Raw genomic sequence first — 17,337 nt, forward strand, 5'->3', positions numbered from 1 at the left:
GGGAAAAGGCGTCTACCAGGTAGGGCACGAAGTCGCCAATATTGAATCATGAGCACTCCGACATGTGAAGCGCTCGAATCTCGGTTGGGCCTATGACGTGGGTCAGGTTCCAGAATAGCAATATAACCGAGGGTCACGTGTGCAATTTGGTCGAGAATAAATTTCGATTCTCACGCGAAGGTTGTTTTCTGTTCTTCATATGAACAACGCAAATTTCAACCTTCCTGCAAAAGCGTTCCTACGAGGTCGCCATCCAGTGATCCATGATGTACGGAAATCGTCTATTGGAATGGAGATCAACCATTATGGCCGATCTTGGGTGCAGTGCCAGCCATAGTTGCAAAGCTCGTGGCTGGGACTGCAATGATTGACCGCACATCCCCCCAAAAGAGGACTTCTTCGCACGGAAAATCATCAGATTACTCTGCATCATTTGCACTACGTGTGTTTCGTCAGGGGTATCGTAAACGTCCCATATCATCCTCGCTCGAACCAGCTTTCGATCCTCTCGACTATGTCGGCCTTCTTGCCGCCAACTGGTATCTTCTTGATGGTACAGAAGTCCTTCAGCTGCGGGACTGTGAGCGAATTGATCTTCTGACTCTGATACAGTCCTCTCATTTGAGCCTCGCTGATGATTTCACCGGGCTCGGTCTTGACTTTCTTGCTCTCGGCAGCGCCACGACCGGCAGTGGATGCACCATTCGTGGTCCGCTTTGACCCAATAGTCGCAGCATCTGGATTCTCGGACAGGTATTCTTTGTATGTTGCCTCGAGAGTTTTCCCCCATTCAATGGCTTCGTTCCCAACGCGTTTGTCGATTTGTCTGTGCTTTGGGATCGTCTTATCCTCAGGCTTTGCCGGCAGGTCTTCGTCCAGTGCAAGCGCTTGTAAAATCCGATAGTGCCACTGCAAGCTTGGGTTCGGATACCTGGAGGGGTTATAGATTCCTTTTGGTAAATGGAGCTGCTCTGATAATTTCATTAGTCCTGCGGAGGCACATCAAGAACTGACGACTTACGAATCATGGGTCTCATAGCATCAACAAGCTTGTCCGGCGCGCGAAGCGGAGCATCATGTGTACTGGGTGGGTTCTGTCGGATGTCATCCACGAACGGCAATGGTATCAGATGTAGGCCTTGTGGAGCTTCCGTTATTGACATTGCAATAGGGTCGGTGTCCTCATCAGAATTATCTGCAGACAGCGTAGGAATCAAGGCAGCCATAACGGGAGTGGCGTTTCGACGCGGAATGAACCAGCATAGGCCGAAGAGCTGGGCCTTACGTAGTTTCTGGTACAAAGCGCTGTAGACGCGGGTGCTGCCGACGTAGTCTTCCTCTGATGGATACAAAAAGGTGGAATTCTTGACGTTTGCCCACAGCGGCAGCTTTGCTTGAGGCTTGAACCCAATGATGCGAATGACAGGATCTCCGAAATCACGCAGCTTCTTAACTTCGTCCATCGAAAAAGATATCTTCTCTCCTCCAAAGATGAACGCTTTGCGCATGTCTTCTTTCTGGACCTCCCGGCGCTCATCTGGAACTACCAAAGAGCGGCTGCCAGTTGCAATCTGCGGCTTCTCGCCACCCAGATAGATGTAGCAGCTTCGTGCCGGTTGCTGGTGTTTATAGAGTAGGTAGCCTTTGACGGAGATTTTGAGGTTGGGCGCGATCTCGAGAGGTACAGCAGAGAACAATGCTCTCTTTGGGGTGATCTTAGACGCGATATTGGACAGAAGACTTTGCAACAAGTTTATGCCATCTGTTGAGCCTGTCTTCAGCTTCGAGGTGCCGACATCAATGACAGCAGAGGGGTTGTAAATGACAGCATCGGGATCACTGGGTGTGGTCTTGTACACAATATCGTCGTAGAAGATCTTGGAATCGAATTCGTGTTGAGGTGAGGAGATGGGGAACAACTCGATTGTGACTCCCAGGTCATATAGATCTTTGGCACGCACTGTAGCTTGGGAGCGGAATGCTTTGTTGTCCATATGGGGGTTGTCATTGTCAGTCACCAGGAAGAGCCGCCTAGAGGTAAAGTTGGAAGCTTTCTGCTGAAAGATCTGGTTGGCACAGAAGAGAACGGTATGCATCCCAACGGTCTCCTTTGCTGGAGTGAAGAGCCTCGCAGACTCGGCAGCATCATCTTGCGCCAGTCGCTTCAATGCCTTCACGTCATCGGCTTCTGGGATATCGAGATCAATTAGGAGGTAGCAGTGAGGGAATGACCAGCCGCCCCGAGAATGTTCGTCCTCATCATAGAACTTCGAGGCTTCTGTTCCATAAAGCAGGACACCCATAAAGTCTTTGGGCGAAGCAATGATGCGCTGCTGCATCAAATGGTAAGCAGACTTGAGCGCCGCGAGTAGTGGCGAATTAGTGTCGGCATTCTTGGAAGATGACTTTGGTGGCTTTCGAAGCATTGATTCGCTCACCTCAATGGCGAACAAGACTGCATCTTTGACGGCTTTGTACCCAGTCTCATCGATCTCCTCATCTTCATCTTCATTCTGCTCGTTGCGGCCGCCATCGTCGCCATCTTTAGGCCGGTATGCTAGACTGTCGCCCATTCTGCTGGCGTAAAGAAAGCTGGAACGACAGGTGATTCTGCAAAGACGGTCGGGGTCTAGGCAACGAGTAGGCGCAAGGCTACCATGTCGCCCGTTGCGCGCTTTCTCCAACTCCAACAAACGCGGCGCGTCACTACCGACGCGCAGTCACGCCGCTTATGTTGCAGACATTTGATTGGCTACTTGGGTACCCAAAAGCTTCCCATGACTATGTGAGAGCTGCGGCGATCGATCCACAAAATGATCAAGACATTTGTTCGTCATCACAGCTTACTACTATATCCCCTCTCTTTGTTGCAGACCCTCACGACGATGCACCGATAACACTAGATACGCCCTAAAATGACGAACTCTTCGCAGGTGCATTCGGTTATGCGAGCACTGCGCCTAGCTACTCGTGCCGTCAGAGGTGGTATACAAAATGGCTGGCAACGAAACTCGATGGCGACTGTCGCACCGCCAGTCACTCAAAATGCCGCTGGGTCCCTGGGGCCGACAGCGATGCTATTCCTGAACATGGGAGGACCATCTACGACCGGCGAAGTTCACGATTTTCTAAGCAGACTATTTGCCGATGGCGACCTAATACCTCTGGGAAGACTACAAGCATACATCGGGCCGCTCATCGCAAGCAGGCGTACGCCCAAGATCCAGAAGCAATACTCAGACATCGGCGGTGGCTCTCCAATTCGAAAATGGTCTGAGTACCAGTGTGCGGAGATGTGCAAGATCCTGGATAATACGTCTCCCGAGACGGCGCCACACAAACCATACGTTGCGTTCCGATACGCCAATCCCCTGACCGAAGACACTTACGCAAAGATGATGGATGATGGGTTTGGTCGAGGGAACGGAGGCAGGGCTGTCGCTTTTACACAGTACCCGCAGTATTCGTGCTCCACAACCGGCAGCTCGTTGAACGAGCTATGGAAGTGGCGAAACAGGTTGGAGGGCAAGCGCGGGACAGGTGAAGAGCAGCCCGAGGGTGCCATCAAATGGAGTGTCATTGACCGCTGGCCTGCTCACGCTGGCTTGGTAGAAGCCTTCGCCCAGAATATTGAGGCCAAACTCGCAGAATACCCTGAACACGAACGGAAGGATGTCGTCCTGCTGTTCTCGGCTCACAGCCTGCCTATGAGCGTAGTCAACAGAGGCGACCCGTACCCAGCGGAAGTTGCGGCAACTGTCTACGCCGTCATGAATCGACTCAAGTTTTCGAACCCTTATCGGCTTTGCTGGCAGTCTCAGGTTGGTCCTTCGGCGTGGCTGGGTGCCCAAACCAGCGACTCGGTCAAAGAGTACGTGGCTAGGGGTCAGACTAATCTGGTTCTTGTTCCAATTGCTTTTACCAGCGACCACATTGAAACACTATACGAGCTAGACATGGAAGTTATGCATGAAGACGCTGGGGGTCATCCCGGCGTCAAACGAGCGGAAAGCCTGAATGGTAGCCCGGTCTTCATCCAGGCCCTCGCAGACATTGCGAGAGACCATCTACGGAGCGGAGAGAGCTGCTCACGGCAGATGGGCCTACGATGTCAGGGATGTAAGAGTGAGCGGTGCTTGGAGCAGAAAAAGTTCTTCGCTGGCCAGTCGAACCTACTACCGGCCATTAAATAGCATCTGTTGTACAATACATAAGAGCACTATTCTGAACAAACACCTTCGATTGCAAGAAATTCTGTTGCCTAGGAGCTGTCAATTTGGCTTACCAAGCCAACAAACGGGTGGCTTGAATCCGTGCACTTGTCGGTCGATGTTTCCGCCGAATAACCCTGTTCTGCATCACTGCGCAGGATCCGCGATTGGGGATTTCCGAAATCTAGAAACAAATTCCCGGACCTTCCAACTGTCCATTACGTCAAGATATAGCATAGATAGATATGGTGCATCTTTCAACTAATGGTTAGTTATTGTTAGTCTTATTTCCAAGCATTTTTGGAGGGGTGTACAAGTACTCAGGACATGTGAACCAATCTTCGTCCACCGAAGCCTCCGTAGCGCATCTTTGCGTAGCCCCTAACTCTCGAACTCGGCCCCAACCACTGCTGCTGTACCATCATGGATCAAGAGGACGCATTCGCGCAGGAGGCGCAAGAAGAAGTCCTGGCCAGGAGGACGTCGTCGGAGTCAGAAGACACTTCCAAGCCGCAGCTGCGCACCAGCATCACGGACGAGGGTGACTTCAATGATGAGAGCAGTCCTCTTATCTCCGATCGATCTCGAGCTTCGCGGCGCCCTGGCGCAGGTGTAGCAAGAGCTGGAGAGAGCTATACGAGGGCCATCAACGAGCCTTGGAACGGGTCTCATGGTGCTGGCTCATTGCCATGGTGGAAACGGCCCTCGGTACCTCGCGCCACTGCTATCTACGAATGTGTACTGATTGTTCCTAGATATACTGGCTGTTGCCGGGGTTTTTACCTTTCTGTCTCGCATTCGGAGGCCTCATTGTGCCAAAGCAATACCTCGTCCTCGATTTGATATGCAGAGACTACCTGTCCGACCGGGCCAGGAAAGACCCTACATTCAAGTTCATGCCCGTCGTCCTCGGCGGCGACAACCCCCAGTGTCGCGATCCGGAGGTGCAATCCTTGGTCGCAAAGTTCAACCTCTATTCAAATCTCCTGTCTGGACTCTTCGCAGCTATCGTGGCTCCTCATCTGGGTGCTCTGTCCGATAGATATGGTCGAAAACCAATTATGCTGTTTGCCTCACTGGGCGGGTTTGTCATGGAAGTTGTTACCATTATTGTTGGCTCAAATCCGGACACTGTCTCGGTATATTGGATACTCCTGGGAGCCCTGCTTGACGGACTCTGTGGGTCTTTCACCACAGGCATGGCGCTTTCCTTCGCATACGCATCCGACTGTACCGCGCCCGAGCATCGCAACAAAGCCTTCGGCTATTTCCATGGCACCCTGTTTACGGGTGTAGCATTCGGGCCTTTGTTGTCTGGATTTCTAATGAAGCTCTCCGGAACTGTCATGATTGCATTCTGGCTTGCGTTGGGCTGTCATTTGTACTTCATCGTCTTTCTTATGCTTTTCGTGCCAGAGTCGCTATCAAAAGAAAGACAAACACTTGCGCGGGAGAAGCACAACCTGAGCCGTAAGGAACAGCCAAAGAGGGGATGGTGGAAAGCCTTCCGTGCATGGAACATGTTCGAGCCATTGTGGGTTCTAAGACCAACAGGTCCTGGTACAAGTCCTGCTCTCCGTCGGAATCTCTTCCTTATTGCAGGCATCGACACCCTTATGTTTGGTGTAGCTATGGGAACTATCAACATTGTCCTAATCTATGCGCAGTATAGGTTTGGATGGGACGAGGTTGCTGCGAGTTTGTACGTTTCCTCGGTCAATATTTGCAGAGTCCTCGCCTTGGTCGGTCTACTCCCTCTGCTCATTCGGCTTTACCGACATCATGGAGATCAACAACCTGGCCACCGAGGTTCAGATCGTTTGGACATCAGCATCATCCGCACCTCACTCATTTTCGACTTGATTGGGTATCTTGGGTATGCGCTCACGCCGAACGGTGCAATCATGGTTATGGCGGGACTTGTTGCATCTATTGGTGGCATTGGATCGCCGACTCTTCAATCGTCACTTACCAAACATGTTCCGGCTGACCTTACGGGACAAGTCTTGGGCGCATCGGCACTATTGCATGCGCTTGCCCGTGTTGTTGCTCCTACGGTTTTCAACCTGATCTACAGCAAGACGGTTAAGATCTATGCTGGCATCGTGTTTGCTTGTCTAGCGTTCATTTTTATCATTGCTTTTGGCATGAGTTGGTTTCTCAAACCTGGTGGTATGTATACAAATCTGTTCATTGCATTCGACTGACATCCTCCAGTGTACTTGAAGGAAGTTTCCGAACACAGTGACGAAAACGAGGAGCAAGAGCATCATATGAGTTGATACACTGTAAATGCATTTGTGGAATTTGTCCATGTGGCGTTCGTGGCTTGGGTGTTACACGTAGCGGCATGAGAGCGATGCATAGCGCTTTAATTGCAATCTGAATTCATCATGCACACACGAAACAAATCAATTTAGACAAACATGTTTTCACCGCGGTGCCGTCTTTGAACTGGTCGGTACAAGGTGGTGCGTGGTGTGATGCAGCGATACGAGACTCGAGCGTTCTCTGCTCTCCACCATAACGTTTCCACTTCAGGTTCCATTACTCCTCTTTGGATGAGTAGCGCAAGCTACGTTCTACACCTTCCGCGTGTCGCTTGTAGACCGACCATCCGCACGATTCCAGAAATGGCAGCAGTCTTATAGCTATTCATTTCGTATCCCCCAGTCATCTAATTTCACCGCGTTCCCGCGTCACCGCTATCCATATGGACCGAGGACGCCATGGCCTCGAATGCGCCCCCGGTCCCTTCGAAGAATGCCTTGCGAGCCCTTCGGAACCTAGCCTTTGCCAATCCCACAATCATCTTTGGGGCAGTTGGTAGCGCATGTTGTGCAGCCGCCGTAAGCTACGAAGCTCAGCGGCGAGTACGGCTGGCCGAACAAATTATAGCAACAAAAAGAACATTGCGGTCTATATCTGATGGCAAAGGCAACGCCCGCGCAAGGAGAATGTTTGAGGCGGCGGAAAAAGGGGAGAATTTTCTCCTCGATCCCAGATCCGCTGGACGAAGACAGCGAGTTCGGACTCACTCGACTGCAATCGCTCAACAAGATGATGTCGACAACGAGGAAGCTTCCATCGAGATCGAGAACATACGGCAATCTCTTGCCCAGATACCTGAGAGAGCACAGAGCCGAACTCGTAGAAGATTGACCTCGACTAGAAAGGATAAGAACTATGCTACAGAGGCGCCGGTATCATCGTCAGCGCAGCCCGCAGGCAACGACACCCGGCATACATTGTCAGCGAAGACACCGAGTCTAGCCAGACGGCATAGTCAGGCCAATAATTCTGTTCCGAACAATAGGAGCCCAGTCAAAGGAGATACAAACACCGCCAACTCTTTCCTTGCGACGCATAAGCTATCAGCGGACGTGGCCTACAAACCACACGGCTACAGCTCACATGGGCAAGCTGCTGCAAGCTATGCGTGGGCTATGGATTCGCAAAGACAACGCAACAGCGCATCTGGTGAAAAGGTGAGGGCTGCGTCGATGCGGTCACACAAAACTCGGGATTATGTTGTTTATGGTGCGCGTCGACGCCAACCTCCTTTGGATGCCTCTCTGCCAAGTGAGCTCACTTCAACAGAGGCCTCGCAACCTTCGGCGTTGGGCGGGGAGCATATTTATAGCATCTCGACCGCCAATGATAATCCGCGAGACTGTGCTAGGCCAGACGATGGTTGGGAAGCGATGGCGGATCCCACAAGGTTGTCTTCCACAGAAGCCAGACGAGGCGCCAATGGAGGTGAAAAGGATTTGCTCAACCCAGGATTTGATGATGTTGGCGAATTTCAGGCTTCTACGGCCTCCTTCAGAAGAGCTCAATCGGACCCACACATGCACGCATCCCGGGACAATGTTTCATCCCCAAGCAGTGGCACCGAGTACTCACAACAGCGTCCCTTCGAGTGGCAGAGCCCCGTCTCGGATTTTGTGGATTTATCCGCATCAGCTGCTGAGTCGTCCACTGGTGTCACCGAGGAAGAGCTTCGTTGGGTACGTGCCGTTGGCATCAATACACCTGACCTCCACGAGCTTGAGATGGGGGCATACTCCGCGCACGTGCGCGAGGGCGGCTTATCAGCCGTCTATAGACCTCTTAAGAGTTTTAGCTCTGTTGAATCCCCTTTTGTGTTCCGCCACAAGATAGCCGCCGCTCTCGTGGCGGGAGATCTCGATGAAGCTGAACGCACTTTCAGCGAGAACTACAATCGAAAACTCCAAGGCTCCACGCCTGTCATAGCGATACCCTTGATTCGCAAACTACTGGCTGATCCGTCCAGGAGACACCGGGCTGCAAAGATCTTGTTTCCCGAACCACGACGACAGAGAACACGCTCTACGGTCCAGGGCCATTTCGCCCGTGTTTATCAGTATTTGCGGGTGATTTGTGCGACAACCCCAAATTGCGACGAATGGGTGGTTGAACTGAGAAAAGTGCTGGACATGGCGCAAGCCGAGGCTGTCGAGCTTAACGCGAGCATCTTACTGTGCGTCATTCAGTATGTTTGTGGGACCGGACAAGTGGCCAAGGCCGAAAAGCTGGCCAATTCGTTGTCAGACGAATACGGCTTAGAGTGGCACATCGACCTAGACCGAGTCCTGGTGCTTGCGTACGCTACAGAACACGACTGGAGCCCAGCCAATCGTATCATGCAGTCTCTTCAAGACCGTCTGGTACCGAGAGAACGCCCTCACTGGTATTCGTCTCTGTTCCGCGATGTCTTCGAGCGGTATTTGCAAGATCATGCACTCGAACCTTCGTACGACTATCTGGTGAACGCGATGAGCTCTTGGAGATTGGCACCAACCAGTGCAATCTCTTGCACGCTCATTGGCGCGTGCATCAGAGCAGGCGATTATGGCCGTTTGCGACAATGGAGCGAGACGATCCGGGTGATGTGGCCTCGACTGGACATTGGCACAGGTTTACGAGCCAACGCTCTGCAACTTGACACAATCTGGGCAGAACAACAAGCCACATGTGAAGACATTGAGAAAGCATGCCTTGCTATGGCGTTTGACTGTGAGGATGATCCTTTCTCTCAAGACGTCCGAGCTATCATACAGCACGCAATCGAGTCCGACTTGCGAAGACAAATCAGCAATTGTGCCATGCTATCTGAGAAAGCGCATATCATGATCAAAACCAGTTATACGCTGCCCACTCTTCTACGGATTGGAGACCAACTTCTGACGCAGTTGGATGAAAGCTCTGAACCACACCAGAGCGCAGCCTATGAGAGCCTTTCACGGCAGCTCCTGGCCGTTGCCCGACTGAACAAAGTTATGGCCGGTTGCCTTCCCGAAACGCCATTCAACGACGCTATCTGGCATGAATCCGTCCCAATCGCACCAGAGACAGTGGACAGTGTCGTTCCGAAAGATGATTTAACTCCTTCGATACCGACATCGCTACAGTCTCCACATCTTCCACATATAAAGCTGATATTGCCGATACTTGCAGAGCATTACCTACAGCAGCAGCAATCGAGGAAGCCGCTGTCGCATGATTTACTTGAATACATCATCTCAAAACTCAAGTATGTTCGCCGCCTTGACGAGGCTGCTAGTCTCATGGACTTGATCACACGAAGTCCCTTCGTGACGGGCAAGGGTGGCAAGTCTCTGAGTCCACGACTCTACAGTGACTGGCTTGATATAGCGACCCAACTGATGTCGACCAGACATGCTGGTAAAGCCATGTGGGCTCTCCTTGACGCATGTCGACATGTAGTCTTGAGCCCGAAAATGCTGATGCAAGCGGCGGACTGCAATGCCATGTTCCTCCCGACAGGCTATGCACATCGTCCTGTTCGACGTCAGAAAGAGATACAGTATCTTTACAAGCGACTGGAAAGGATCCGCTGGGTTCAAATGGGCATGCCCAACCTCACTCCATCGTTGCCGCGATGGCGCACGTGGGGGGAGCGAATGCAGGAGGAGGAAGAGCATGTGGCATGAGCACCTCCTACTTTCTAAGCTACTGATGGCGAAGCTGCTCCCGTCCCACCAGCATGCATGTCTTCTTTGACCTTATCGGATCCAAAAGACAACGCTGAAGCACAACTCATTGGGTCAGGCCACCACCGTTGAAGCCCTATCTGATGGCTCTTAGCTACCTGCAATTATAGAGACTATTGGTAGATATATTCCATGTATGACCGGTCCATCCCATGCACCTAGACATGAAGTTTGCAGGATAATGCACAACGCTCCATGGCAAATTTCTGCCGATCAGAGCACATCGGCGAATGCTCCTCCACGGTACGTTCTTCACCTGCCCGCGGCCAATGACTTTCCGCACGCGGAGGCGGAGATGCGGCCGCATGACAGCAAGGGAGGGGCCATGGCTGTTGGCGGTGTCTTGAGAATTCCGCTCTATGTTACCGGGTGGATTTTTATTGGCGACCGGTACCTGTGCTAAGTTGACTATAATATACGAACTTTCATTTGACTCAAAGAGTGGCACTTCCATTCAAGTCTCGATTCTGGTTCCTCCATCAGTGCGATCTCTTGCTTGAGCACAGCATTAATACAACCAGTATGGCAGACCTCCCCCCGCAAACTCTCACAGGCAAAGTCGCCATTGTTACGGGTTCTGCTCGAGGTCTCGGCGCCAGTATGGCTCTCGACCTTGCTTCACGAGGGGCCAGTGTTGTGATCACCTACACGTCCGCCTCCTCCGATAGCATCGCCTCCGACCTCGCGTCACGGATTTCGTCGCTGGCGAACTCTTCAAGCGCCATAGCTGTTCGCGCCAACATGTCAGACCCTTCGGCTCCAGATACCATCGTTAAAGCTACAGTGGAAGCGTTCGGCCACATCGACATCCTCGTCAATAACGCTGCTATCCAGGTTACGCGGAGTCTCAAAGATATATCAACGGCGGACTACGAGAGCGTCTACGCAGCCAATATTCGAGGAGTGATCTTCTTGACGCAGGTTGTCCTGCGGCATTTCAGGGCCCCGGGGCGTATCGTGAACATCTCTAGCGTGGGTGCTCGGTTAGGCTTTGCGGAGTTGAGTCTGTATTGCAGTAGCAAGGCGGGCTTAGAAGGGTTGACCAGAAGTTGGGCGGGCGAGCTCGGTGAAGATGGTACGACGGTCAATGCAGTGGCGCCGGGCCCGGTGCAGAGTGAGATGTTGGAGAGTATCCCAAAGGAGCTCGTGGCGAGGCAGAAGGAGGACACGCCCGTAGAGAAGCGGTTGGGTACACCGGAAGAGGTCAGTCGCGTGGTATGTTGGTTGGCGAGCGAGGACGCGAGCTGGGTCACTGGGCAGACCATCAATTGCAGCGGTGGGTTTTCGATGATCTGAGCTGCGTCTACTCTGACTGGTCTCACGCTGAGGTGACGCTCGTGATGGCCAAAGACATTGGTATAGGGTAGGTCATGGCTTCTCATGTGTCTCAATCGAGTCTTTTGCCCTGGCTAGCATCTCAGTACTTTTGGCCTTGCGCTACCCCATAGCTTCCTCCGCTAGCATACCACGCAGCCATGATTAAGTCGCAGAGATCCTTCGCCTCCACATCTTTTAGTGGCATATGATGACCGCCTTCGAATTGCATCTCGAAGCATACATCGCTTTCACAGACTTTGAGCATCTCCACACACCCAGTCCTGACATGATCGTCATGTCCCCATGCATGAACGGTTGGCACCTGCCTGAGCAGCTCGTACTGCTCCTCTTCAGCCTGGTCGCTCATTGCAATCGGGGGAAAAGGCCCTCCAACCACGACGCCGAATTTGATTTGCCACTTGCAGTTCTCTTCCTCGCCAGGGTGTGTCTTCTCCCATAGCTTCTGTCTGAGTAGAAGACCGCCTACGAGCCTTGCACCCTGGCTGAAGCCGATGAGGCCCACCACTCGCTTCCATCCCTCACTGCCCGCTTCTCGCTCGACGGCGTTGTCCAAGGCTTGGTCGACTAAGCGGATTTCTTCAACTGGCGTAGGCTCCACAGATCCGTCACCTAACCTCCATCTCCGCGTCACCCATCGATAGAATGGCGCACAAGACTCAAAAACTGGTAGCATCCCATGACCTGGATCGCCTTCGTGGGGCGCTTGTGCGAAAAGGAACTTGAATTGGCCTCCCAAAGTCCATATCAGTCGCCGACATTGAATCTTGAAGACGGTCGAGGTTGAGCCTCCGCCATGTAAGCAGAGAATAATGGGTCGCGAGTCCGGCTCGTCGAGACCTTCTTGTGCTTGTAGCGCCATGAACGCAAGATCCAGAGGACCCTGTCTAGTACGCTGCAGCTCCCACGGGTGGTACTTTGAAAGCACCAGATAACAGAAGGTTGCACAGATTCAGAGTCAGGACGAAGCTTTGGGGCATACCTGGTCCCGCAAGGCTGGGCCATTTAGGGATAGCCTATGTAGCTGAGCCTGCATTTCGTTCAATTTAGGCAGCACGCGCCTCTTTTCCTTTACGCCAACAGGACCCACGCGCCTACCGGTACCTGCCGCCCGTGAGCGAGGACGCGTGCCAGCCTTGTGAGACACTCAACAGCTTCAATGCTCTATGTTTGTCCAGGCGCAACCGTCACATAGAGTGCCATTCTGTTTGCTTCCGGGTATTCTGCCCTTAAAAACACTCATATTTCTCATCCACATGTTTTGATGCAACCTTACTACGACATCACGCAGAGCACAATTGCTCACATGGCTTCCGAACCTTCCCCAGATACGATCAAAACCCTCTCCGACTTCACAGGCGTCAGCCATGAGGCCGCCATCATTTTGCTAAAGAAGAACAACAACGATGTTGCGCGCAGCGCAGATGTCTACTGGCAAGACCCCGTAGGCTCGCTCAGAGAAGACCCTAATGCGCGAACATGGGAGTACCAGGACAATGTTCCGTTCGACGACGGTGCAAGCACTGGGGCAATGCCTGCTACCCGCCCACCATCAAGAGCAGACAACAGCAACAAAGTCGTGGATCTCTCGCATACGCACGCCGAAGCCACGGCAGCTGCAGACAAACAAATGCAGGACGACGAGATGAACGATCCCGAGATGCAGCGTGCCATCAACCTGTCGTTGGGGAAGCCCGAGATGCCGGAGCAGGAAAGCGGTATTACAGGTGCTGGTCAACAGTTTGGGCCAGCCAATCGACCGAGCTATGATCCTGCACAGTGGTCCATGGTTCCTGTGGCGACATCAAGAGAGCTGATCGATCACCCCTCCCCATCGAAAAGACGGCGAAAGGAAGGCCAGCCAGCATTTTTACGCCCCTCTAAAGAGTCTGGCTATCTCGCGGCTCTTTTGACCATTTACCACTCCATCCCGCTGGCACGTGAGGCGTTGCTTATGCCACCGATGAAAGTTCTGTCATATGGATACAATTCTGCCTGGTGGTCAGGTAGTTCAGACGAAAACTCCAAGTCGCTTTCTATGGAATTAGATCAGAATGCCGACAAGGACAGAATTAATCTCCTTGCCGAGTTGCAATGTCTGATGGCCTTTCTCGACGGCACCACCCGCGCTTATGGTAGCGTTGATGCACTGACCGATCTGAATGCGTTCAGAAATTTCCGTCATGAGGCGAGTACATCGTTCTCCCATTTCCTTGAAGCCTGGAAGTATGCCGCCGTAGCTCAGCACCCACAAGAGCAGGTCACCCAGATTTTCAACTCAACGGCCGTTAGAAATGACGCCGGCTCTATTCAAGACAAGGAAATGGTATGTGTCGAGCCCATAGTCAACCATATACCCGGTCAGCTGCTGGTCAGTCTACTGGATAACACTGTCTGGAATGATACTGTTGACGAGCTGGAGGATGTTTGGATTTCGCAGGCCGCAGAAATCTTCACGATTCGTCTATTTGACCCAGGTCAGCAGCTTGGAGGCCTGGATCTGACTGTTCCGCCGATCTGGTACCCTGACCGGTACATGGAATCTCTGAGAATGCAAGCGCTGCGCATGCGAGAAGAAGTCCAGGAAGTCCAGCGGCAATTCAATCATTGTATCGCTCAACAAAGGCGGCTGACATCATTCATGGGCCACGACCGGCGGCCCATCAGAGCCCGTGATGTTCTTGAAGCGGCAGCCAGACTTTCCAAGACTGCCTTAAAGGATCGGTATGGGGAGCACCAGCCGAGTGCAGACCTAGAGGTGTTGAATGTCAGCTCGGTAGAAGAACATATTCGAGCCGCCCTGCAGCGGATTGACGACAAGATTCAATTGCTGGAAGACAGAAAAGAGCCTCTGCGTGCGCGGATTCAGCAGATCCGAATGCAGTACACCGCGCCTGGCGACAATCCTGATGAGCCACCGCATATGAAATATGTGCTGCAGGGTGTTGCAACCAAACCAGAGATTATGTATGTTAGAGAGCGCAACCAAGATCTCCTCGGCCTAGATGATGAAGAAGACGTCAAGCATCAGGACTACCAGTGGTGGCGCATCGAATGGCCGCAGTCTCGACAATACGACCAGGCAGAGATAAAACCACCGACGATAGGTCCCATGCCTAAGACCGAGGCAGAAGCGAGTGATGGTACTGCGGCCACAGACATAGGCGATGCGCCTTACTCAGTTGTACCGGTTGCAGAAGACGATGTCATCGAAGCAGCGAGAACAGAGCATCACTCGGTCGTGCTAGTGTACGCCAACCAGAACGCAATGAGTTTCCAAGGCAAACCCATGTCGCCTCCCCTACGGCAATTTGTGGAGCAAGACAATGTCAACTTTGCTAAGGAGTTGCGAGAAGAGGCGGACGAGCAGGATGACTCAAGTATGACCTGGGAGACCGTGCCGCTGGCTGCTGGGGGGGCTGTTCGGGCAGACCGAGAAATGACTCCGATGTCAACTAGCACGCATCGCGGGGAGGATGGCCAACCATCGCCGAAGCGGCCCAGAAGCTCGGATGACGGTTGGAAACCACAAGAAGAGGGTCTTCCATCTTATGACGAGGCGGTTGGGAGTCCAGTGCCCGAGATGCAGGAAAGGAGTAACAAGATTGGTCTGTACGCGGAAGCCATGTTAGAGAAGTACGGCAACGAAGATGGCACAGCGACAAACGATCAGGAAATCGGTGAGGCTGTGCATGTTGAGCGAGCAGCGGATCTACCTCGATAGACGATCAGTACAGACGAGAGTTGGGCTTACATGATCATGCAGATACTTTTTGGGACCAAGCCAGCCAGGCTCTACCAAGCCATGTATTATCAGGAGTCAGCCAGTACAGGTACATTGCAGCACAAGTGGACCAGGACTTTTCCACAAGAGGCAGGGCTCTCAGGCGGTTAGCCAATTCCGAAGCTCACTTGCAGAGTGATAGGCGCCGGCACCGAAGTGCAGTGCAGGCTACTCCGTATCATGCTCGTGCAGGGATGGCAGATGCCGGAGGCGGTGACGCTTGAGAGAGATAGCGCGAGCGAAGGCTTGGAGCCTGAGGCAGGGTCTGCATTTCCAAGAAAGTATCTCACCTGGTCAATCAGCCGAGTCAAAGAGATGTTAATAAAGTGTAATGAACACGTGGACGGTCTCCGAAGGGCCAGTACCTCCATATTCGGATGCGGTTTGCATACATATGCCAGGCCACCGCTTGTCCAAAAGGGAGCAGGGAGATCTTGCGACGCGAGGTTGCTGAGGAGTTTGATTCGCATGGGCGCGAATGCAGCTGCGATTTGTACTGTATGTGGGAGCGACTGAGTACTGGCAATCTGGCGTCGATACGGACTAGCGGCATGCCATTCGGCGGAATAGCGGGCTGTGGGCTGGGCAGCATCAGGTGTGGTTACACAGCCGGGCGAGGGACGGCTCTCAGCAGCACCTGTCGCAACCACAGGCGAGCATTGTCGGGGATTTAGCATACGAGAAGGCGGCGGCGATGGTACTTTCGCTCATGACAGTCTTCACCAGAGCTCGGAGGGTGATGCATTGGTGCGACAGTGATGGTCGCTGAGGCAGGTCATCACGTATTGAATTGTATACCGTACTCCGTAGTCCACCACGCTTTGTCGACACTCGCCACCGCGGGATAGCGGTAGTCGGAACTTGGAACCAAGTCGGCAAATGGTGCGCAGCAAATCGAAGGCCCGGCCCAAGGCTGTCCACTGACAGACCATGCCATCATGGCGGCACACGCTGATCTGGCGATCTTTGATGAAGGATGGAGCCCTTGAACGGCTGCGGTGGGATCAGGGCCGATGGCGCCGACGGCAACAAGGCCCCTCTGGTTTGCTCTGCTAGTCCGTAGCCGCTGTGTGTGCACGATGCACCGGGATTCCACGCTCTGGCTTTGGGGCTACTGCAACTTTAAGCCTGGGGATGTCTACCCGGCGACCAGGCAGTCCACACTCTCTGGAGGGTGGATAGGGCAGGACCAGGGTCTGCGGGACGCCAGAGAGTCGAGACACATCCCAAACAGTGGACTGCAGGCCAAACGGGCAGCTAGAAAGAGCATTCAACGACGATCCCCATCTCGAATCGAGCAGACATTCGGATGACCTCTGAGGTCGAGTGCCCTCATCTCACCGTGCAGACCTTTGTTCCGTTGTCGAATCTACCCGCCGCTAAGTAGGCGCAAAAGACGGTAGACTGGCAGGGTCCAACACGCTTTGTGCAACGATGCTGTCCCCTATAAGGATCGCGATCAGGACCGCCTGGGTGCAGGCTGAACAAGGCCTACTCGCAGGGTAGAGGCGGTCAGGCAGCGCTGGGTGTCGAGTGGAAGCTTAATTGGCAAAGCAGCACAAGCTCGGACGTGCTTCTCGCATCCCTACAGGCTTGAGCATCTTCAGCACAGACCGCGGCTTGAAGGCGGGTCTCCGCTGCAAGCCACAGTAGCGCATTCGCCCCAACCACAGCAGCCTTCGAATCTGTTCCCGGATCTCCTGCCCCAGACGACTTCGAAGCCATGTCTAGCTCGAGAGCTAGCTGCCGGTAGTCCAAATGTCGCCCGCCGTCTACTGGCAGACAGACGCCGCCAAATTGTTCCGCGTCCAAACTTCCAACGCCAGATTCTTAGCCCACTTCATGTGGCCGTGTCGCTTTCCTCGAGTGGCTCTTTTTCGAGTCCTCCTACGAGTCCTCCAACGAGTCCTCTTCTATCTTTCGCCTCCTGCTCTGCTATCGCAACCATCATCTCGTTTCGATCCGACAG

At 53.1% G+C, this 17,337-nt stretch overlaps 7 protein-coding genes across 7 annotated transcripts; 5 read left to right on the forward strand and 2 right to left on the reverse strand.

Moving 5' to 3' along the window:
* Positions 1 to 477: 477 nt before the first annotated feature.
* On the reverse strand, positions 478 to 2,573 carry HMPREF1541_04813 (uncharacterized protein; the record flags this gene model as incomplete). The annotated part of the gene is made up of 2 exons (XM_008719157.1): positions 478 to 971; positions 1,022 to 2,573. The coding sequence occupies 2 exons, from the start codon at positions 2,571 to 2,573 to the stop codon at positions 478 to 480; spliced, it is 2,046 nt and encodes a 681-aa protein (XP_008717379.1).
* A 342-nt stretch (positions 2,574 to 2,915) lies between these two features.
* Positions 2,916 to 4,193, forward strand: HMPREF1541_04814 (ferrochelatase; the record flags this gene model as incomplete). Its single annotated transcript, XM_008719158.1, has 1 exon — positions 2,916 to 4,193. One exon carries the CDS (start codon positions 2,916 to 2,918, stop codon positions 4,191 to 4,193), a length of 1,278 nt encoding a protein of 425 aa, XP_008717380.1.
* A 441-nt stretch (positions 4,194 to 4,634) lies between these two features.
* On the forward strand, positions 4,635 to 6,418 carry HMPREF1541_04815 (uncharacterized protein; the record flags this gene model as incomplete). Its single annotated transcript, XM_008719159.1, has 2 exons — positions 4,635 to 4,919; positions 4,967 to 6,418. 2 exons carry the CDS (start codon positions 4,635 to 4,637, stop codon positions 6,416 to 6,418), a joined length of 1,737 nt encoding a protein of 578 aa, XP_008717381.1.
* Positions 6,419 to 6,940: 522 nt separating this feature from the next.
* HMPREF1541_04816 (uncharacterized protein) lies at positions 6,941 to 10,189 on the forward strand (the record flags this gene model as incomplete). Its single annotated transcript, XM_008719160.1, has 1 exon — positions 6,941 to 10,189. The coding sequence occupies one exon, from the start codon at positions 6,941 to 6,943 to the stop codon at positions 10,187 to 10,189; it is 3,249 nt and encodes a 1,082-aa protein (XP_008717382.1).
* Positions 10,190 to 10,771: 582 nt separating this feature from the next.
* HMPREF1541_04817 (uncharacterized protein) lies at positions 10,772 to 11,545 on the forward strand (the record flags this gene model as incomplete). Its single annotated transcript, XM_008719161.1, has 1 exon — positions 10,772 to 11,545. One exon carries the CDS (start codon positions 10,772 to 10,774, stop codon positions 11,543 to 11,545), a length of 774 nt encoding a protein of 257 aa, XP_008717383.1.
* Positions 11,546 to 11,666: 121 nt separating this feature from the next.
* On the reverse strand, positions 11,667 to 12,446 carry HMPREF1541_04818 (uncharacterized protein; the record flags this gene model as incomplete). Its single annotated transcript, XM_008719162.1, has 1 exon — positions 11,667 to 12,446. One exon carries the CDS (start codon positions 12,444 to 12,446, stop codon positions 11,667 to 11,669), a length of 780 nt encoding a protein of 259 aa, XP_008717384.1.
* A 444-nt stretch (positions 12,447 to 12,890) lies between these two features.
* On the forward strand, positions 12,891 to 15,308 carry HMPREF1541_04819 (uncharacterized protein; the record flags this gene model as incomplete). Its single annotated transcript, XM_008719163.1, has 1 exon — positions 12,891 to 15,308. The coding sequence occupies one exon, from the start codon at positions 12,891 to 12,893 to the stop codon at positions 15,306 to 15,308; it is 2,418 nt and encodes an 805-aa protein (XP_008717385.1).
* Between the last annotated feature and the right edge of the window lie 2,029 nt (positions 15,309 to 17,337).

This window comes from Cyphellophora europaea (assembly GCF_000365145.1).
Source record: "Cyphellophora europaea CBS 101466 unplaced genomic scaffold supercont1.4, whole genome shotgun sequence".
Taxonomy (NCBI): Eukaryota; Fungi; Ascomycota; class Eurotiomycetes; order Chaetothyriales; family Cyphellophoraceae; genus Cyphellophora; species Cyphellophora europaea.